Source organism: Acipenser ruthenus, chromosome 2, assembly GCF_902713425.1.
Source record: "Acipenser ruthenus chromosome 2, fAciRut3.2 maternal haplotype, whole genome shotgun sequence".
Classification (NCBI taxonomy): domain Eukaryota; kingdom Metazoa; phylum Chordata; class Actinopteri; order Acipenseriformes; family Acipenseridae; genus Acipenser; species Acipenser ruthenus.
The window spans coordinates 9771302-9794854 of record NC_081190.1 but is presented as its reverse complement, the minus strand read 5'-3'; the positions used below and the strand labels follow the sequence as shown (position 1 = coordinate 9794854).

General features: G+C 40.0%; 1 protein-coding gene across 3 annotated transcripts in view; it reads right to left on the bottom strand.

Moving 5' to 3' along the window:
• The window catches only part of LOC131697726 (SET-binding protein-like), an 83798-nt gene that overhangs the window by 7102 nt on the left and 53143 nt on the right, over positions 1-23553 (bottom strand). For all 3 annotated transcript variants that reach the window (XM_058988767.1, XM_058988759.1, XM_058988772.1), the window contains one exon: positions 13695-17154. In XM_058988767.1, the coding sequence (XP_058844750.1) occupies positions 13695-17154 (3460 nt within the window). The remainder of the gene's footprint in view (positions 1-13694; positions 17155-23553) is intronic.

Genomic DNA, 23553 nt, shown 5'->3' with positions numbered 1-23553 from the left:
ACAATACAACACACATTTGCGAACAGACAAAAAAGCAGTCAACACCACAAAAAAATAAATCAACTCTGGCCTGGTTGGTATGTAGATGGAAGAAACTCTTTGGTGTCTCTGTAGGGAGCACTGTTCCCTCCGATTTAGTATCCTACCAATGCTCCAGCTGTGTATCAGGGGTCACTGAGCACTTTCACACAATATATTACACTGAGTCCGACTACTACAGGACTATTAAAGAGCTGAGATGGCATTCTTCCAAAAGAAAGAAATACTTGGCATCCAGGCTTAATCCCCTACCCTGAACCAAACGTAGAGGCTTAATCCCCTACCCTGAACCAAACAAATAGGCTTAACCCCCTACCCTGAACCAAATATATTCTGGAGTTCAATTTCCCAACCTCCATTAGACGAGTGGTTGGATGGACAGGTGCCAACACACTGGTGCCTGTGTGACTGGCTCAGAGACAGGCTTCCTCAGACTATCACTGTTAAAAGGATGATGCGTTGGCAGACATGCAGGGGACCAACTAAATCAAGGCTGTCATTTCTGTAAATCTCTTTGTTCTAAGTGAATTGTTAACCTTTTAATCATAACACAACAAGGGTTGGGAACGGGCAATTATGCACTCCTCGTTCTGCATCTTTAACTTTCAGTTTCTCAACTAAATACTGCACAAGCATTTTGAAAATGAGAAAAGCTACTTTATTTATGCAACTAGATTCTCTTTCTTGTACAAAACAATTCCCCCTATCTGGCAACACAATGCTGCACATGAAAAATGCTGGGATGTGAGGAGTGTGAGGGGTAGCTAAGCACTGTATCATATGTCATACAGAAATGGGCATTACTGGGCTAATTATGTTTCATCTTTCTTATATGTATACCCATCTAGCTACAAAACATTTATACATAAGTGAAAAAAAAAAATTCCACAAGGTATAAATCTACTAAAATGTACCAACCATCTTTGCATCTCAGAATCAGCTCCAGGCTGCATAAACTAATGAAAACTCAGACAGTAATGGAAGACAGAACCAATACCCAGATAAGATGAAGTGAATCATCTGTGGCTCGGTCAAATGATGTAGAAAAAAGTTTGATGTTACAAGTTTTTAATATTTACTCCCAAAAGACACACCGCACTTTCCGTTAGAGGGAGGTCTTCGAATGTTTAATTGAATCCCTGCCAACCCATCTATTCTAAAGTGCCCTGTGGTTCTAGTCTGTGTGGTAGTTAAAAGCAGTGCTTCCTGCGGCGCAGTTTACTTCAGGGGACGGCCAGTGGTTTTAAATTGAACTAAGAGAGCTGTACCCACACTTAAGAGTACCCGTCAAGAAATGGAAAAAAATAAAAGGTATAGTTTAGTTGTATATTTATGTATTCTAGTCCAGTCATCCTACATTAGTATTCACACTGCAGTCGATTTTTGTCAGATGAAGACAAAGTAAAAATCTTTGCAGCCTGTATAATTCTGGAATAGTTCTTTTGACATTTTATTTCAAATGCTATAGCTGTAAGCAGTATTTCCCACAGCCCGTGCTCCCTCGATATCCAATAATTCAGGAATTCGGTTAATTCCGTGAGAGGCCACGTTGACAGTAAAAACTGTATAAAAAAGGGCCTTTCACTTATTCACCATTTTCAAGATAATTTTTTTTGATAAGAATGAGGGAGCAGTGTGATCAACTGACTTTTAAACACGCCACAGCTGCAATAAGCTTGTAGGTTTTATTTCACATAAGGATTTTAAAAATCAAGTCTGTACTTTTATATGTCCCCTCACAATTTCAATAGCTAATAGGCTCTGCTGTTGCTTTTATAATGAAGCTTTTTAAAGCAATAATCCTTAGTCATTTTTAATAAGGTGTTCAGCTTTTACAGTGCGGCTGTAAATCAAAGCAAAACATTGCCGGAGCATAATTTGTGATTCACACTGGGTGTCATTCTAATTTAATCAGAGTAATGTGTTGTACAACACACTCCTCTGTGGCATAACGGCAACATTTTCGTTATTTACACCTGCCTGCCCATAACTCTCGCTGATGCAACACAAAAAAGACATGGAACACAAAAGATTTCCGGTTGAAATGAAGGTCTGATATTACCTAGTGTACTATGTATCTTAAGATATGTATGGAAGCATTTTAAGCAAGGATTCAAGGAGGTTAAGCCATCTGTGTTTAATATGCCTCCGGATTACAGGTAACACCTGCTATCTGAAATGCTGTTTACAAAAAGGTTGTAAAATAAAAAAAACAACAACATTGAATTATATTGAATAGATTCCTCGAGTTGCACTACTGGCAGTAAAGCAGGTGACAAGCAGTCATGGTTGCCAAACAGATCAGTATCACTTGCCTATCAACCCACATGTCTACATCTCATTCTGTAGGGTGAGCTGTCCAGTCATCAGGACTAAGCACTATTGAGCATCGGCAGGATATGCAGGACAGGAGGAAATGCAGACTATCAACACTTCTAGGTCAAGATGCCAAGCTACAGCACTGCCGTCACAGCGGGGTTGGGAAATATACCTCCTTCAACATACTTATATATGTTCAGCAATGCTGTGTGTGCTTTATTCCTAATAATTTCGCATCAGGGATTTGCATGAGGCAGGGGGAACGAATCTGAGTTAGTGGAGTATTTTACAGCTCAAGTAAAGGTCATGTGTAATGACTGTTAAAGGGAAGGAAGGATCCATTTCCATAATGAGCGCAGCTGCAACATTCACCACTATATTGTTTAGTTTGATCCCCTGCCCGCCTCCACCTCTTATCTAAAATAAATCCCTATTCAACTGACACCCCCTTAGTGGGCATACTGATAGTATTCTCAATAGATTTTATTTTTGCCACTGCACTCTTCACGCCAATTTAAAAAGACAGCTTCACAATACAAAACAAAAATAAATAAACAACACACGATGGCTGCTCCGCATACAAATTGTAATAATAAACACTGCAGAGATTACCCTGATAAAATTCTTCATTTGCTTTTAAAATCTAAAGGGTTATAAATCAACCCTTCCTTCCTGCTCCTTGACCTCCATTAATCACCAAAAACCTTTTGCATGCTTCCTCTTTTCCAACAAACCATGTAGCAGAGACATTAATTTTCAAAAGGGACCATCACAAGCCATTTATCCTCTGAATCTCAACCTGCACACCATGTTTTTCATTAGGGACACTGATTTATGGACTTGCCTCTGCGCTCCCTCTTCCCTCTTGAATGCAGAGGCCTACTTCCTGTTGTCATGGTAACTGGAGCCCGGAGTTCAAGGTTAAAATATTCCCTGAACACATTTACTGTCAAAGCACAGATTCCAAACGTGTGTTTTTATTGACTTCTGAAGGATACTGAAAGGTCAAAAGACAGCTCTGCCACAGATCTCTGCTTTGAGGGCAAGTCAATATTTTGTGCTCCGAAAGGCTCATCGGATGTTTGAAGACCTTGTTGGTCAATTACAGACCTTGAGAGCAACAAGGATAAACACAGTTGACATTTCACCTCTCTTCCGGTCTAGTGGCTAAACAATATGCTCAGTGTCTCTGCAGCAGTTAAATATTGTACTGTCTGCTAATAAAAAAAAAATAAGATTCATGGGTCACAATGAGTAAATGCAAAACATAGGACCCTATTCACAAAACGTTAAGGACTAGCTTTAGGATTTTATTTTTTTAAAGCCCTGTTTTTATTTGAATAAAAGTGTAAATACACTTATAAAGTACTAAAAAAAAAAAAAAAAAAACTAAAAATACATTTGTAACCGTCTCAAAAACAGTTTGGAAATTAATTAATTCAAAATGGGCTTAAAAAAACCCCAGTCCTTTACAAAACATTTCTTAAAAACAGTGAATAGGACCCTTAATTGGTTTTACATTCATTTCTTTGAATAGTAAAGTATTTGATGTTTGAGTTATCTTGGAAGCCACAGGAATGACCAGAAACAATTCTAAAGATCTACAGATTGAGCACTACCTAGTTGCATCTGTGTGTGTGTGTTTAACATTACTATATAATTAAGTGGCAGATAACACCACTAGCAATCCAAATTACCACCACAAAAATGAAAAGTGAAGCATAAAGCAAAATATGTATTTCCAATTTCTGTTCTCTGTAAATTAAACTGGCTAACAGCATCAATCACAAGCACCTGCTTAATGCAAAGCCACAGAGAACCCCAAGCCAAATGATAATTAAACTAACATACTGCTTTGTGTGTGTGTGTGTGTACGTGTGGCCAGTTTGACAACATCGTCGCATTCTGTTCCTTAACTCTGCACTTGGGCAGGAAGTCATCAGGAGAGACGACTGCAAGGTCTTTTTTTTTTTTTTTTTTTTTTTTTTTAATTTAGTCATTGCCAATTAGTTTTTTTTATTATTTTCTCCCCAATTTGAAATGCCCAATTATTTTTAGGCTCAGCTCACCGCTACCACCCCTGCGCTGACATGTTGTCCTCCGAAGCGTGTGCCGTCAGCCGCCCGCTTCTTTACACTCTGCACACTCACCGTGCAGCCGCCTCAGAGCTACAGCGTCGGAGGACAACGCAGCTCTGGGCAGCTTACAGGCAAGCCCGCAGGCGCCCGGCCAGACTACAGGGGTCGCTGGTGCGTGGTGAGCCGAGGACACCCTAGCCGACCTAACACTCCCTCCCCCTGGACGACGCTCAGCCAATTGAGCGCTGCCCCCTGGGAGCTCCCATCCACGGTCGGCTGTGGAATAGCCTGGACTCGAACCGGCAACGTCCAGGCTATAGAGCGCATCCTGCACTCTAGCGAGTGCTTTTACTGGATTCACCACTCGGGAGCCCCTAACTGCAAGGTCTTTTAATGAGAGTAATAGGCTCCTACCAGACAGCTTGAATGAGAAGAGAGCTATAAAGTAAAGACTAACGCTCACAATGAATTCCTGAAAGCATAAAGGTTTATAGCTCTTGCAGGAATCTAAGTTTGTATTGTGTTCACGGAGGGAAGCCGCAGATTTCCAGTAAGAGCTCCTAACAGTTGTTTGTGTATATATTTTATTATACAGAAAAAATCATAATACAGCATGACATTACATTCCACTAGACCAGTCAGATCAGTCACTGTAGAATAACTATGGTAGGCACAAGCTACAGCTATGGCCAAAAGCTTTGAATCACCTGAAATCTTAGGACCGAGACATAATTAAAAAAAAACATCATGTGAATCAAAGAAACCTCAAAATGATATCGCAAAAGTATACCAGAAGCCATAATAGTAGTACAGTATTTCATGTTAGATTTCGAAATGTCACATTTTTCAATTGTCAGATATGGAAAACTACAAAGCAGTGTGTAATTGAATATGTTAACATAAGCAGGCTTCATTTGAATTTATGACGCAAAATGTGCTAATTCTATAGGGTGATGCAAAACTTAGCCATAGCTGCACTATGGTTTAGTAAGATAGTATAGAGCAGTGTTTCCCAAACCAGTCCTGGGGACGCCCTGTGTCTGCTAGTTTTCATTCCAACTGAGCTCTCAATTACTTAACTAGACCCTTAATTGAATTGCTAATTAGCTGTATTAGACCGTTTTAATTGTTTTCAGCTCTTAACAATTGCATATTTCAAGTTAGCTATACCATTTTATAAGTAACTTTAACCCTGCAACTGTTTAAGAACTGAAAACAATCAAAAAGGTCTAATTAAGCAAATGCTCAGTTCAATTAAGGATCTAGTTAAGTAATTGAGAGCTCGGTTGGAATGAAAACCAGCAGCCACAGTGGGTCCCCAGGACCGAGGTTGGAAACCACTGGTATAGAGCATACTTTTTGTATTGTTTTTTATCTACAATGCTTTCACTGGTTGTTAAGCTCAGCTAAGAGCTGATTTTCTGGCTAACCCCTGCCAACACTTCACCACTAAGATCCTTCCCAAAGGCATCAAGAGGTGGATCACACTCTCTCATCTCTAGTGCTGTAGTTCACTCCGGGGAACAAACAACAAGATGACAGCACAGAAAAGCTCTAGAGAGATGATGAATACCAGAACTAAAACACAGGCAACCGTCTCCAGAGGACACACAAAGTACTGTGCGAACTTTACATCAAAAGTACCAGCAGTCCTTGAATCAATTGTACGTGTGGTGTCTGATGTGCAGCACAGCACTGGTCAAGTGCATGCATCAAACGGCAGCCTAGTTAACCCTGTGAAGCACTGTTATCTTGTCACAGCTACAGGGCAGCATGTATTCACATACAGAAACGAGCACAACACTTTAAAATAACAGGAGACAAATCACTGGGAGTTCAAGCGAGTGCTTTTCACTTTTCATACTTAGGGCTTGATTTTAAGAGCACGGTAACTTGGTAAAAGGTGTGCGCATATTTACTTCAGCATGTACACACTGAAACAGCACAAGAAGTTTAAATGCAAAAGGAAAGCAGATTTATACTTTTGAAATTGATACATTGGTAAGAGCTGTTCATTGCTTCTACTCCCTTATAAGTTCACACTCCAAATGATTCTCATAGAAATAAGATTTCACGTTTGACAGGAGTGGCTTCAGCACCTTTACCCTTGTTTCTGTAAAGGCCAATGAGGGAAGCATGTATGAGGCCTTCATTATCAGATTTCACTCAGACATCATGTGAGGTATGGTCTGCTGGAGACTGGCAGTCTTTCCTTCAGTTTTGTACAAATTATTTCGACGCTGTGCCTCATTTCATTTAACCTTGCTCCGGCTGTTTCTCGCTGTCGGTACATAATTTACAAGTAGGCTTCGTCTTTTATACAAATAAATGATCAAGATTTATGCTGTGATCTCAGCTCGTTATGCTGGGCAGCTCCTTGTTGACAGTAGAAAGCAGAAGCATTATAAATGGATCCAATGGTAAAAGTGGAATGCAGTTTGCACGAGGGCAGTACCACAGACCCAATCCGTGGATCGATAAAGGCAGAGGTACAGTAGATCACAAGCATGCTCCTGGAATGACTTCCTCTAAAGACTGAAAACTTTGTTACTGCAATTTTACTTGATGGTTCCTAAATACACAAGGTGGAATATCTGTCTGGCGCAAGCACATTTTATGAAACGTTTGTTTGAAATCTAACTCCTTTAATAGCAAATTAACAAATAACACATATTTTTTATGCCCAGCGCATTGGCCCACTAGTATTTCTGGCTTATTGAGAATATTTCTTCCCTGCAATATGCTAGATAATTAATGTTAAAAGTGCAGTACTCTGTCAAAACAAACACTAATGTACCAAGTGTGCAGTTTCCTTCACAATTTAGATATTACATCAAAATTAGGCAATGGGAATAATGGAATACAACTGTGTACCAAACACGAAAACAACTTTAAAAAAAAAAAAAAAAAAGTAAACTAAAGCACATGGAATGTGAATACCCACAGCCGAAGGTCATGTCACTGGCACATTTGCATGCAGTAGCGTAACACTGCAAATATGAAATCTGAATCTCAGATGCATCTCAACATGGCAGCGCAGACACAGCTGCTAGATTTACCCTCCAGGGATGTGTAAAAATAGAACTTGACCAGTTGTTTGGAAACAGCACAAGTACTATTATATATTAAAACTGACTGAGGTCAAGATCATATATTTCTCAAGTTGAACTGGCATATTACTCACAGAAACAACACACACTCACTTACCACTGGATGAGGTGTGAACGACTCTTAAAAAAGGTCCCGTCAGTTGAAAATGAGTATGTGCTGATGGCTAGACATGAAGGAAGAGCATCTCATTTGAATTGAATTTGAATTGAACCCACCCACAGGGCAAGTAACCCTGGACACCACAGCATCCTCAAGAGAAAGATCTATCAAAACAAGTGTGTGCGTCACGCCTAATCCAGTCAACCCATTACAATCCTAGTTTAATGCCATTCCATTATCCAAGCGTTACGCAGAAACTGTCCAGCAGAGGGACACACAATCAAACATGTTCAGGACCAGAAAGATGCTCTTAAAATGGAGAGATCAAGAAGACACACAGTCAACACAACAAACAATGGCAAGAAAAAAACAAAACACGCAACAACTAAAACAAACCTGCCTTCTGGTTGGTATTCCATGAAGAATGTAGCAATATGTACCAAATAATCCAAGATTTAAGACCTTTACTTAGAGGAACAACACTCCCAATCAGACTTCAAGGAAAATCTGTCAACACTTAGAACAAAACCTAACCCAGAACAAATCAGAGATAAGAATAAAACAGGATGAGGAGGAAGAAGACGATTGATTACACCCCTGACCCAAGATGCACAAAGTACAACAATTGACATGCTTTCCAGAAACAAAATCGAGAATGTCTTCTACTCGACATGTTTGTCAGAATTTTGAGGGAAACGTCCCACTGGTTGATCCACTTGGGCTGGGTTTGGTGGTGGCAGGGATGAGACGATTGCTGCAAAATGTCCCTTCCTCCTGCCTCTTGCTAATCGGATTGTCTTTGGGTTTTTTGAGAAGCTGTGTCGATTAGCAGGCACTATGCTTACTTCCTGTTAATGTACTACCTTGCAGGGAAGCAGTTGATTGACTTGTGCCATGTATTTCAAAACTGGATAAAGCATTTTAAAACATAGGAAATTACAACACTCTGAATAATGTTAATTTATTGAAGCAAGAGGTTCCCACACCTTGGTCATTAGACAAAATTACTGTATTACCTTAACTATAGAATTAGACTTTACCTTCCTCTTCAATCTTTTATTTTTTTTTATATATATATATATATATACATATACACACACACGATTTAAATTGTGTGTTTGTATTTTTTTTTTAAATTAATTAAAAGACAGATGTGAAAAAATGCTATCTACATAACGGATAATCCTACAAAAAGAGAAAACAATTTAGTCTCTGCAATTTTTCTTAACAAATGACAGTCAAGGGCACAGCTGTGGCACAATTTTCTATGCATGCATGTAAAAAAAATCCTTTTAATTTTAACTAGAGTTAAAATTCTGTGAAGTGCAGAGAACGTATGTGATTCAACTCCCCCCTCCCTCTCCCCCAAGGGAGTGGGAATGTAATCTAACTGAGCCCTGGGCTTGCAATTCCCCTTCAGTAGAGTAGGCCAGATTCATTAAACTCCTGGCTTCTTTCCAGGTTTTTTTAACACAAGGAGCCTTTATTACATTTCTGCAGAAAATAAATCAGAAAATGAGTGAATCATATATCTCTGAGAGGCTGGTGCTTGGGGGGAGAGCTTTAAATAAATAAATAAATAAATAAATAAATAAATAAATAAAAAGTCTGGTGTTTAATTTATCTATCTATACATATCACATTTAAAAGTAAATAGATTTTTTGTTGTTGTAGCTCTGAATAACCTACATCTGACTGGTTACATACTAGTCACTATCAGAAAGAGTTCAAGCACCTAGCAATCAATAAACAGATATGCCCGCTTCCTCTTCTGGGAATGCATTCCAGCCAGATATCTCAATGTACTTTTATAACTAACAAATGTTACAATTACATTTTAAATATGGCACCACTATTCTAAAAGCAATTTTCAAAATACCAAATAAAAAACAAACAATTGTCACAGACAACAGTTTGTTTCTGGAATTGTATGCAATTCTACAATTACATAATTGCACTAAAAAGTTGCACACAGTTAATCATGCACGCAGTTATTCTTTTCATTGAATACTTTTTAAAAGCTGCTATAAGGAGCCACAATTTTAAGTTGATCTATGGTATATTACATAACTCATAATACATCATAGTTTTATACCACAATACTCTTTTATACAACACAAGCAGTGTTAGACTGGGGGGTGGATGTGGGTGGACTATTTTTGGCAAAACGCCATTTTTCACACTCCATCTTCATTGTTATTTATCTTGAATAGTAGTCTATTTTATTTCTCCCTAATATTTCATCGTTTAATGTTCCCGACGCAGTTTTTCCTTGTAGTGCGTGTGCTCTCTGGAGCTCTGGAGCACACGCAGTCACTGGAGTCTTTGTGCTGAAATTGATAAGTGGCAGCGTGAACTGGTTTTTAGAGGGCAATTATATTTTATTTTTTTAAAGAATGTTATCACATAATAACATGTGTCGATTCAGTTAAGACATTTGTATTTTTTTCTTCCAAAACGGACAAACTAAACAGACAGACAGACTCGATGAAAAACAGCATTTACACTGCCTCCCTCCTTCCTCGATTCTGCGTTCCTAGTAAGATCTCTCGATGTGCTGAAAATAATTGTGAAAGCTTATAATATAAAGCAAAAGTTATGTAATATCGTATCGGTATTTACAGACACTGTTTATAAGCTATAATATAAAGCCTTCCATTCTTTCATTTTGTTGTGTTATTTTTTATTTGTGACCTGCTATTTTGTCCGATGTTTTAAATGTTTTTCTTTTTCTTTTTTAACCCTATGTGGTCCTATGTCAGACCAGGTCCGACATTACAATTTTCTCTTTATGGTCCAATGCCAGACCCTGTCCGACATCATCAAAAAGACGTAAAAAACAGGTCTCTAGTCGTGAAATTGAGGGGTCACCGCGAAATTCACCTCTTAGGGGCCAATGCATTCAAACAAGTACAGAGAGGGGGAAAAAAAGAAACCTCGTTTAAATGAACTACTGCGTAACGCAAGCAACGCAAACTACGTGTCTTCCTTCTGTAGACAGCCCTTTTTAATTCCTTCACCGTCCCGTGTGCATTGCACTTAAGCAAAAAACAAACAAACAAAAAATGTCCACAAATAATATTTACACAAAAAAATTCTCCAAAGCGGTTAACGTTCTTGTTTACTATTCAAATGACAAAGTTTTAATCAGCCTCTCTTTACTGCTTTTATGTGATCTGTACTGTGCAGTAGGGGGTGGGACAAAGTTGGTGCTGCACTGTTTTGATTCAGGTTGCTAAAATCTAGTTTTCAGCATTGGAGGTAAAATAGTAGAAATGGACGACAAAAAAGCAAAGTTTATTTTGGCTGATGATCGTTTCAAGATATTTCCCAAAGAAACTGTACATGCTGCCCAGTCCCTGACCACATTCCGGCGCCTCCTTAAGACTCACCTCTTCAAACAGCACCTGTAGAACTCCTCTGTTGTATCCTGGGACACTATCACCCTTCATTTAAATATGCTTTATTTTGCTCTTATCTGCCCCCTATTTTACTGCATTTAATCCTGTACCTCAGAATATTGTAATCTGCCAAGTGTTTAATCTGTAGTATTTTGTACTTAATCATATCCTGATGTAACTATCACTATTTAATCATATCCTGATGTAACTTTCACTATTATCTGCTGTATTATTGAATTGTGGTTTGTCACACTTGAGAATTATTGTATTTCTTGTTCTTATTGTATGACTTATATTGTAACACTTGAATATATTTGTATTTGCTTGCGATTGTACGTCGCCCTGGATAAGGGCGTCTGCTAAGAAATAAATAATAATAATAATGCAGACTGAGGTAATTGTTTTGCATACAATGTGTCTCTGGAGAAAATACGATCGATCGCTATTTAGCTTCAGAATCACACATTAAACAAAAGGCTACTACAGAGGCTGCTAAACAGAACGTAAAATAAACAGCTTTCAGAAACCAAAGTGGAAAGTCAGCCCAGACTAAAAGTATTCCTGTATTCAAGTTAAATCAGTACTAAAACGATCCAGCACAGCCACCTCGCTTCAACCTGCTGCTTACTTTTTCGCAGTTGGAATTTTAGACCTGAATAGCCATGTTTTCTTTGTTTTGACTCGGTACTAATAAAATAAATTATTGGATGGGACAAATAATATGAAAACGAACGTGCTGCATACATTGCCTTTATTAAAGTATGCCAGATGCCCGAGTAACCGAGATTTTGGGCGGTTTCTAATCGATATCCGCATCTGTATAACTTGGCAAAGATTTGCCTTAACTTCCAACCAATTCAGTGGATGCAGAACATGCAGTTTCAATGTATGGGCAAGTCAACTGCAGGGGGATGCTGCATGCTTGCCTTTAACAAATGACAGCACTCTGTTTCATTAAGGAAGCAAGTACCACTATTTTTAGGCTCTATAGTGCTCCAAAATGCTGTCTACTTAGGTTAATTTAATGTTTAAACAGGTCCGCAAAATGTCAGCGAAATCCTAATTTTATTCCGCAACATACCCATGAAAAATACGTAAATTTACCGCGATTTAAGTAGACCCCAAGTTATAGTAATAAAATAATGACTTGGATCGCATTATTGAGGAGTTTGGTGATAAAACGAGTGATCAGAAGATGATTTATCGGTATGCACGACTATGAAGAGGTATGTGAAAAATACAGCGAACAAGGGGTGGGGCGGGACTGGAGATGCAGTACTGAGTGTCCTGTTGATATGCAGTGCCTTTTAAACCTGTTTTACTGTGAAAACAATACTTTTAAACAGCGCGTCTAAAATAAACTGCGCGTGTGAAAATAAACTGGACCTGATGCACCCGAGGCGCGCTGTAATGAACCGCAAAGGGTTAATGATATGCATTCTGTTTACTTGTTTTTTATTTCTGTGATCTGTGGTGTCTGTATGGTCTTTATAGCTGTTATTGCAAAAGCACTTTGGGATACTATATTATATGTAAAAACGGCAGAAGTGTTTGGCTATTGTCAGATTTCTTTTAAGCTTTAGTTTTTATTTGCAACCTGCAATTGCATGGAATTTGTTTATGGCTTTTTCTTTGTAAAGAGCTTTAGGATCCTTATAATGAAGGACATTATCTAACAAAGATTATGATGACCATTATTATTATTATTATTATTATTATTATTATTAAATAAATAATACACCAATGATGGAAAGCAGGAAGGATGTATTTTATCGCAGTGAATATGTGATGTCAAGGCCTTGTTAGTTGCCTCTCTTTTTGTGGACAATACATCTTTGTTCTCTGGTTTTAAATAATCATTGTCTAACATTTATTTAAACATTATACCAAACATTTATTGTATTTAATATAATAACTGTTTTAACTTTTAATTGTTTGTTGGGACCAGTTAGGAGATGGTTTCATGTGGGTACATCCGGCATTAACATTTATGGAAATCCAGTATTGCACTGAATATAGCCTTGCAGCTGAATAATATTTCTCAAGAGCAGGCAAGGATAGCCCTCCTAGTTTAGAGAGTGAGGGTCTCCTTTTCTTTATTCTGGGCTGGGAATAAACATCTTCCCATCCAACTAAAAGTATGATTTTCATGGACCCAGGCTCTCCACTGAATATCTTCATCTTATTAGGTGTAAAATTAACTGCGCTGGCTTTGTCCCTGGACTTCACTGGGGGCCTGACAGGTCGCAGAACCCCTTGCGCACAGGAAAACGTCCACTATTTTCTGTAGGAGTCTTACCCTGAACACAAGCGGTCATACATTTCATGTGATAAAAATGTTATGACAACATGTGACCATTGGATACCATTGTGATGTCAACCAACATTCTGCCTCATGAAGAAACAGCTTTTTTTGCTTTTGAGTTTAGTTGTAAAAAGTTTGTGATTGTAAGAGTATGAGATTGCTTTTATGATGAGTTATCTTCATCTGAACCAGGATAATCCACTGCAATAATGCAAAAAGGAAAACAAAGCAAAACAAAAACAAGTGTTGGATGGAGACACTGAACTTTGTACTTGTATTAATGGCTCAAGGCATTTAACTAGCATGCAATATGAGCAATAAACATTTTAGATATGTTCTTACTTGTTGATGCTGCTGATGGGGAACTGTACATCTTCTCACTCTGGCTACTCTTAAATGGGCCCATGTTTTGCTCCCGATACACCCCAAAGCTTTCCAGGCTCCGTCTCCTGCCCCCAAGGCCAGATTCACTATCCCTGGAAGCTTGAACGTCCCCGAACAAGTCAGACTCCTGTCTGCTCCTGGTGCTTTCAGAGTGCCGCCGGCTGATGGGATCGTAGAAGTCTCCAGCTGGTTCGGCTCGGTCTCGAGAACGCTTCCATTGCTGGGACTCGGAGAGGGACAGCATGGAGAGGGTGTCTACTTCAAATATGTTTCTGGAACTCCTTGGCAGCGCATCTGTGTTTTGCTGGTGTCGCTGCTTCTCCTTATGTTTGGGCAAGGAGGGTTCTTTGTCAGACATTCCTAGTCTCTCGCTCAACAGGTTCAAGTAGCTGGGGTTCTTGGCTCCACTGAAGAGTCCCCCAAGATCTTCCCTCTGCGAGCCAGAGAGCTGGTCTTCCTTGTGTTTGTGTTTGTGCTTATGTTTGCGCTTGTGGAGGCGGCCACTAGGCAGGCAGCTGCCCCCAACCTTAGGAGCCCCAAGGGTGGACTGGGCATCACCTATGCCAGCAGAGGGCCCCTGGTGGACACCGTGTTTGGTCTTGTGTTTGGCAGCGGCAGTTGACTTCACATGAGCACCAGAATGGAACTGGGGAGGAGGGACTGTTGGTCTCATGAATGGGGAAGTTGCTGCACCAAGGGTGTGAGGCAGGTATAAAGGAGTTGGATACTGACCATAGTAGCCCAGGTTCATCATATTGGTTGCAATAGGCATCGACGTATAAGGCATTGCGTAGGGTGCATAGTAATTGCCGTTGGGAATTGGGTACCCAAACCCTTGGAGGAAAGGCATCTTTGTCATCGGCTCATTGGCTTTGGCTGGCCTGCCACGTCTCTTCTTGGACTTTACCTCGGAGTTCCTGCGAAGGTAGTGCAGAGGGTCATAGGGGAAGTACGGCACAGGGTAGTAGTGGTCGAAGTTGACCCGGAAGATGCTAGGGTATGAGTTTTCATGATAGAAGGTGTAGCTCCGGTGGGAGACACGGAAGACCTGGAACTTTCCAATAAGTTCTTCCAGGTCAGCCAGAAACTGCAGGTCGTCTCGGCTCTGGAGACCCTTCCGTTTACGCCGGTGCTTCTGCTTTTTCAGACTTTCGTGGGACAGGTAGGTCTCTACTGCTACCGCAGTTGCGTGCTTAGGGCAGTGCCCTCGCTTGGCTTTGTTGCTGGCCTGTAGTGCAGCAGCAGCAGCTTCTGAAGGATCCAGGGTGCAGAAATCAAAGGAGTACCTCCTGCGGGATGCTGGACCTTTCTCAGCCTGATCAGATGTGCTATTGTTGTCCGTGCCAATCCCACTGTCACTTGGAATGGTCTCCTCACTGTGGGACTCGCTGATGGGAGACAGGGTCACCTCCTTTAGAGAAGCCACTTCAGAGAGATGGGAAGGTGAGTTGGCCATAAGCCTTGGAGGAGAAAGCTTCCAGCTGCTGCCATGCAAGCCCTTCGGAGCTTTGGTGGGTAACGCACTGATGGGCTGCAGGTTTGGCATGGTTTTAAGCTCCTGCAAACTGGTCTCAGTGCTGGCAGGGCTTAGGTTCCCACCAGGCCCCACAGCTTGGACAGCAGGTGGCTGTGCTGACCCAGGTAAAGGCATCCCAGCTGTGGGCTGTGGGTTGGAAGGCACTGCTGGGTTCTCATAGTGTCTTAAAACAGGCACAGGGTGCTTTTCACTGACTTTGTGCTCTTCTTGCTGGAGCTGCACCTCGGCTCTGGGCTTTCTCCCCCTCTTTTTGCCGATGTAGATGGTCCCTCGCTTGCTCACATTAATCTGCTTGCCTAGCCGAGCTTCAATCGTTGATGCCACAGTGGAAACTGCACCTGACATGGGGACCTTAGACTTCATAGCCAAGCTGCTGCTGGTGGTAGAACAAGACAGGATCTCATTTAGGATATTCTTTCTTTTGACCATTTTCATCTTGTTAATTGTCCTGATGGTTTTCTTATCTAGGACACCCAAGTTCCTCACTTTTTTATTTAGCTTCATATGGTTCGCAGGTGCCTCATTTGCTGAAGCAATCTGTACCAGCTTTGCCAAACTCCTTTTCTTCCTCCTTTTCTTCACAGCCCCTGGTGGCTCCCGTGCAATAGGACTTATAGGACTGGTAGAGGTGCCCTCATGTATAGTCTCAACTGTTAGTAGGGGCTGCTTTTTGGGCCGTCCCCTCTTCTTCTTGACTGGAGTGATGACTGTCAGACTGTCTGTGTTGGTATACAGTGGGCTTGAGGGGGTGATGGGAAAAGCTGATGGTGGTTCTACAACAGTAGTCAAACTGCTGCTGGTAGTCTGGAGGCTGGTATTTTTCGACTTGATTGATGTCCATCTCTGCTTGGCCTTTTGCTTTGGACGTTTGATTTCAACCTGCATGCTCCTGGACCTACCAGCTTCCAAAAACAGTTTAGGTCTCCCAACAGCTCCTTGTTTTCGAAGTCTGCTTCTACCATTCTCAGTGGGCTCACCTTGAGTCATTTCAACAGCTTCAGGCTGTCCTTCTTTCTCCTCAATTCTGGATGTTCTCAATTCCTTCTTGTTAAAGCAGGTGGGAGACGAGTCTAAAAAACTCTTGCTGCCTTCATCTTTTTCAGCCAGCTGAGACAGAGTCTTTTCTGCTGAATTCTGAACAGGGAGTTGACCTTTAAATGATCGGCGATATCTCCTCTTCCGTCCTGGTTGCCCTATGGAAGCCTGTGTCTGGATAGAAATGGACCCCCGCATACTATCTCCCTCCTTCTCCTTGCCATTCCCAGTGAAAGCACTGGCTCCACTCGGCAGCTCCCTGGTTGTTTTATCAGGCTGTACATACTTCTCTGTGATATTCTCTTGGTTCTTACCCTCAGACTCCTTTGTGGCCACATTAATCCACTGCCTCCCCAGGTTCTGGGATCCAAGGCCCCTCATGGAGTCCTTTCTGCCATACTTTCTCTTGATGTTTCCAAACATTTGTTCAGCAACCTCCTGTATCACCCTCTTGTGATTCAGCATGGAAAGACTCATCCCAGTGCTTTCAGGCTGGTTGGAAGCCTGTGGTATAGAACCCATTCCTGGTGTCCATATTATTGTGCTGGAAGTCCCAGTGCGGAATGGACTAGCTGCAGGGCTCCCACTGGACTTATTTAGCTGTTGTTTAGGTAGCATGGCCACGGTGTCTGCAGCAGAGCTCTTACTCATTCCTGTTGTTTCTCCAGTAGGTTCCGTTTCTGTCACAGTACCCTGGGAGTTGGATCCCCCTGCTGGTGTTGTGGACCACTCCAGATGATGTGGAGTGTTCTTGGACTGGTACTTTGGTTTCATTGTTTCCCCAAGGAAGTCTCCCTGAACTTCTCCTTCATTCTGCTCAGGAGGTTTGTACGGTTTTTCGTAGATCTGTTGAGGAAGAATAAAAAAAAAAAAATGAAGCTTCTTGGATCTGGATTTTTACAACAGTAGTTTCTAAGGCAGAGGTTAACGAATATTAATAATACAATTATTTTATTATTTACTTTATATAGGATACATCTGCAATGCTAGAACTGTCAATAACATGACCGTTTGAGGTACAGTTGAAATTATGTTTTGTGATAACTTCTCCTCTTTGCATTTCATTGAGCAGAGCAGGTACTTCTACATCTGAAGTAAAAAAACACTAAACAAAAAATGTGGACACCTACCCATACACCTGAGGGAAAATAAAGAGAAAGGCATGTTGCTTTTTTACAACTGATCACATAGCATATGCAGTTTGTTCCAACAGTAATTTAATATCATGTCCAGTAGCTACAGTACACCGGCCTAATTTAACAAACTGTGGCAACATTAATTCATATACTGAAAGGTCGGTCTATTAGGTACCGTTTTTATCTGTTGCAGCGTTAGGGTCTTGTTTTCCAGGAATATTGATTGGAGTTCCTTCTAACTGCTGTGTTGTGTTTTTTCCCCCCCAGTGATGCGAAAATCCTATTTATTTACCGATAACAAGCACTCAACTTGGTCAGCCACTAAGGGTGTAAATTGTTTAAACATGAGTAAAGTGTCAAACGTTTTTAATTTTGCTTAACCGTTTAAACTTTGTCAGAAACGTGCAGGCCAAATATTAAGAACAAGAGCAAATAACGGCTACAAGAGTCCCCCCCCTCACCTGTCTACTTCCTATCTTTGTCACATGGCATCATTGTCACTGGACATTCACCTCCCAATGGCCAGCATGCTTTTGCTCACGTGACTGCTACTGATTTACATGACTGCTTGGTATTTACTATTCAACCTCCAAATCTATGTTACACGGCAAACCAACAGAGAAAATTATGGAGTTTTTTGTACTTTACCAGAATTTTTACACGAGCATCAGCATTGATGATGCACAAAAACAACCAAGGACATGACCTCGGTGTCCTCATAGTTAGTTACGGCCATGCTTACGATGTGTGCCTCTACTACTGGTGCTGGAGCTCACGCAGAGGAGATGGGGCCCAGACAAACAGCAATGTAAGAGTATGCTAGCAGTGCTAGGAAATACGATAAACACATGAAAACATAACAAAGGTTGACTATTGAAATGATCGCAACTGACATGCAATCAATTTCAATTGTGGAGGAACAGGATTCAACAAATGAATGTCTTTTGTTGAGCCAGATTACAGAATGCTGTGTTGATGGGTTTTTTTAAGTTTGCACCCTACCGAGGGAGATGTCAGTTGAGTTTGCAACTGCTCTTCTGAGACCGAGACTAGAGAGATGTTTAATATGTTTTTTTTTTGTTTGTTTGTTTTGTTTTTTTAAAGACAGAAGATTGCTTACATTTTAGGTTTATCTTTTGGTGTTCGTTCTTCCTACTGCTGCCAGTCAGACAAGAACAAACTATTGCCATTAGTAAATTATTTATTTATTTATTTTAACAGAGTATTGATCCTGCAAATGTCTGTTTGGTGTGAAGATAACTAGTTCTTGTCTCTTCTACACAGTAAATAGGATAGATTAGCGATTTGGATTTCAGCACTGTTTGAATAATTAGACTGCATAACATTGTAATAATGCAATTCATTCTCACCCTTTAATCAAAACAGATCATTATCGTATAATAAGGCATCTGATTTTCGGTGTTTTACCCCGACCTTCCTACTCTCCTTTAAGAATTAAACTGATACCTGTTAAACCATTAGTGTATGTCAATTACAACTAAGTAAAATATATTTCATTTAGGTTTTTTTTCTCTGTGAAACAACTTAAATGGGCTATTAAAAAAATCGGCCAAGCCTTCATTTTTCATGTACTAAGCCATAATGAGAAAGAAAGTATTTTATGCTGGACACACTTTATTACAATCGTAATGCGTAACTGCATTGACATTAACACAGAGTCGCTATTGCTTTTAATGAAAAAGTAAGACTTACGATTTCAAAGCCCATTTAGTCGTTTCAGAAAAAAATCAATTCAATCAATTTTACTATTAAACTGTACTCAAAATAACAAGGCCCCCTGAATGCTCTGTATACATAACAAAATGTGTCTAGCTGCGCCAATTTTGTTAAAAAGTCAAGCGTTCTGCCAGTATTTCAATTTTTTTGTCAGCTTTCTGGGTCAGCTGGAAATGCAGGCTGCCACCATATTGGAACTTTTCTGGCGCCGCTGTTACATCATATCGTTGACAGCCCCCCCCCCCACACCAGTGAACACCGGCAGGGTGAATTGTGTCGGAATGCAAAGCGTTCAGGGGCAAAAATAACAAAAGGAAAAACAGTAACAAAAAGTATTTGTGTGCCTAAGCCTTTAAACCAACAAAGGGCGGCCATAACAAAACAATGGCTACATAATACAGGAACGGGACAAGCGTTCAATAGAATACTATGTGTGACTATAGAGCGAGTCAACGACAGGACGTCACACAAAGCAAGACGGAAGACAGCTCCAATACATTCAATGTTAATTTGTTTTAATGGTTTTTATATGCTATACTGCTCAAGGAAAGGCTGAAAATGCGTCAAAAGCTTTAGTTAACATGTTTTCTATTGAAATGGTTACACCCAGTTGTGACTGAGATACACGACCAGCTTAGCAGGTATCAATTGCATTTTTAAAGGAGAGTAGAAAAGACAGAGGTAAAACACTGAAAATCAGAAGACCTATTTACAGACAATAATTTCTAAAAAGCTACTTCAATCAATCAAATTTATTTTATATAGTTCCTTTCATGCCAAGACATTTGTTTAAAATTAAGTAATACCACTCTCTCAAAATGTTATTAATTTTAACGTTTAAACTATATATATTTTATAAGTTTCATAAATTAAACGGAATCTAGCACTCGTATCACACTGAAGCTGCATGGCTCAATATTACAGCACTTCAGAAGTAGAATGGAAGTGTAAATGTGTTTTTATCACAAAGCAATAAAGCATGAAATCCAGCTGGGAGCACAGCACTGGATATACACACAGTCCTAGGGAACGACATCTCTGCTTAGGAATTGTAAGAGGGCCCATGCATAACAACCCAAGAGCTACCTGGATAACAGTTCAGCAATGCCCTGGAGAGCTTATTTGATAGGTGTCAAGTCATGAATCATCACTTTGCTACATGATATTGAACCACGATGAATAGAACATGATAAAGATATTATTATTATTATTATTATTATGCCCTTAACATGAATAAAAAACTGACAAATATTAATAAGAAAGCAAGAAGACCAAGAACAACTAAATAAATAAAGTATTTCTTTATTACTATCTTTCAGTTGAGTGTTGATGACACTATAAAACAAATGGTAAATGTTTTAAATTCTGTAAAAAGGCAGCCTGGCAATGAAGCAGTGGCTCATCTGGAATCTCCTGTTACTAGACTGCAGTAAGGTATAATTAGTCAATGAAACGGCTTCATAAAGTTCTAGTGCCCCAATGTTAAACACATGAAAGAGTGCTGAGCTTTGGAAACCCAGACTCAAGTTGCTTCAAGCGCTCCTCAGACGTTTCCAAGTCACAAATGGATAAAGGCATTTGTGTTACCTTTATCCAGCAATCTAGACAATGAAAAACCAAAGCGCAAAATGATAGCACAATTCTTTGATAGATGAAATGGTAGCCTTATCAGTCCAGAGATGATAGATGAGATTGATGTTTTCTCTTTCCTACTTTCACCTGAAGAAGAGACCTTGAGGTCTCCAAAGCCTGCGTTTAATTATCATTTAGTTAGTCCAATAAAAGCTATCACACCTCTTTCTCTTTGTCTAGCACAATTCATTAAACGAAATCCCAGATTTCTGTTGTGTAACAGTTAGTTGAGTCCCTTTTGATACTGAGCACTATTTTATTAAAACAAAAAAAAAATGGTACAGTAAAAGAAGATGATGTGGTTTCACCATTCTGAAGCACAGGTATTGAAATGAGTAACTCGCTTTAAACTTCTCGCTTGCCTGATCTGTGAAGCAGTTTTGTTCTGAAAGCCAGTTCCTGAATGTAACCGCAGTTTTGTTTTTGCGCACAGGTCAGCTTCCGTTTCTCAGCTCTGCAGCTCGGAGCAGCATAGGAGCGGTTTTACATTCTTCTTTTCTCCTCTGCGGTTACAGTTCAGCTTGGCAGAGGCTTCTTTCATCTTAGATTTGTGTCCCCATTGGTCCCTGCAATGTCACGCATGAAAGAGGACATACAAGGCTCTTAGCAACACCCCGATATCTCTCCTGAAGGAAATCCGAAATCCAGTACACAAATAGAAATCGGAGATTTCAAAACTAGATATGAACTTAGAATGGCAACGTTGTTGTGTTTATCCAAGTTATTACTAACTGGTTCAGTGTCAATAGTCCCTGAGCAAGTTGTTTAACCCCCTTGTACTCCTATTGTAAGTGACTCTGCAGCAGCAGTTGTTGATGCACAGTTCACCCCCCAGTCTCCAAGTTACTTTGGATAAAAGCATCTGCTAAATGAGTAATTTATTATTATTATTATTATTATTATTATTATTATTATTATTATTATTATTATTATTATTATTATTATTATCAGAAGAAGTACAAAATACAATTAGATTTACTAGTGTTATCCTATTCATAGGTACATTGTGATTTTATTAATTTATAAATCCATGTCCTGCCGTCAGCCTGAACCCCAATCACAGATCACTGATGTAGCATTAACGGTACATGCAGCTAGCTTTAGATACTGGACACTCTGATGCTACAAGAAAAAACTATGTATCTGCATCTAAAACCATTTAATCATCCTGCATCTTCTGCAAACAATAAACCACATACTTACATCTTGCATGCAGTGTTAAAAGGTAAAGGAGGACGCTTATTATTCTATATGATGAATAGCTAAAGAAAATATATTAAAAAAACAAGTTTGTTTTTAGATGGACAGAGAAACAGGAACCCAATCTTTAAGCTAAAGTGAAGGAGCGGGCATTATCATTACTTGTCACTGAGGTTGTTAGAGGACTTGGTTTACTTTTTCTGTGTGACAAATGTAATGTTCCTGACAGTACCTTGTAATCTTTATTAAGAATTTACATATAGAATGTGGCCTTGAAGATTGATCTTGATTTTCTTTGCATGCATGTGTATATCAGTCAAGATACTGAACTGTTTCGAATTATCAGTCACAGTCCGATTCTCTGGCTGCTTATGATGCTGTTCTAACAGTAAAATGAGTGAAGGATTAACAAGCTTCCTAACCCCCCCTATTCATTCTACCCACTCTGAGAAAGATCAAATGACACAGAGTAGTGATGGAAATGCGACTCCCATTGCATAGCCGTTCCTGGTTTTACTATGAGCTTAATAAGACACACAGTGGGGTAATCAAGCTCGTAGTAAAACCTGGAATGGGTGAAACAACTGTGCAATAGGAGTCTTATTGCCATCCCTGCACAGTATAAAGAGCAAAGCGTCTTCTAAATAAACACACAGTGAAAGGAACGACAAGGAGACTTGAGACTTGAGACTGAACAATTCTCAGCAGTGTCTCTCAGCCAGCTCCATGAAGAGTGAGCATGACCAGGGGGAGTGCAGTGGAGGGAGGCATGTGTTTTCTAGCAACACTGGTTCAGACTCCTCAGAGCACCTAATCCTCTCCAATATCTTTCAATCAGTGGCCTTTAATTAAAAGGGCTGCCGTTGAGAGATGCATTCACTGTAGATCTCTCCACTGCAGCTCTTGCTCTTTTTACTTCCTGTCCTCTGAGCAACTGCATCACCTTTCAGCTTCCTAATCCTGTAATCCTTTAAGGAATTCAGTCTTCCCCAAGGCCTCAGGATATAGTATGGGGTTGAGAGCAACAAGCCTTCCATTGGTCAGATTGTGTCTAGCTTTCACCCTATATTCTCCTCCTTTCAACCGAAATAATTTAAGACAAAGTAATTGTGCATTTGTTGAAGGGATGCATGGGTAAACCTGACACACTTTCAACACTTCATATCTTAGAAACCATTTGATATACAGACTTATTATTTGTAGGGCTGTGTAACGGGGCGAGGAGCCCTGTAAAATGTATTATTTATTTATTTTTAGAACGGGGTCTCCCCCTCTGCCTGTGTTATTTTGTGTTTATGTATTTATTATTTATGACGGCGAGGCGTGGTGTGTTCTGTTATTATTTCTGTATTTAGTTATTGTATTTAAATGACGGCGAGAGCCGTGCGCCGTAGGTTTTGATATTGTTTTGTTTTATTTTAACGTGTTCTGGCAGAGGCGAGATTGGTGCTCGTCCTCTGCCAGGAATAAATTAAAAACCTTGTGCAGAAGGTGGCCATCTCCTGAATTAATTAAGTGATTTAATTTGTTGCTAAATCGG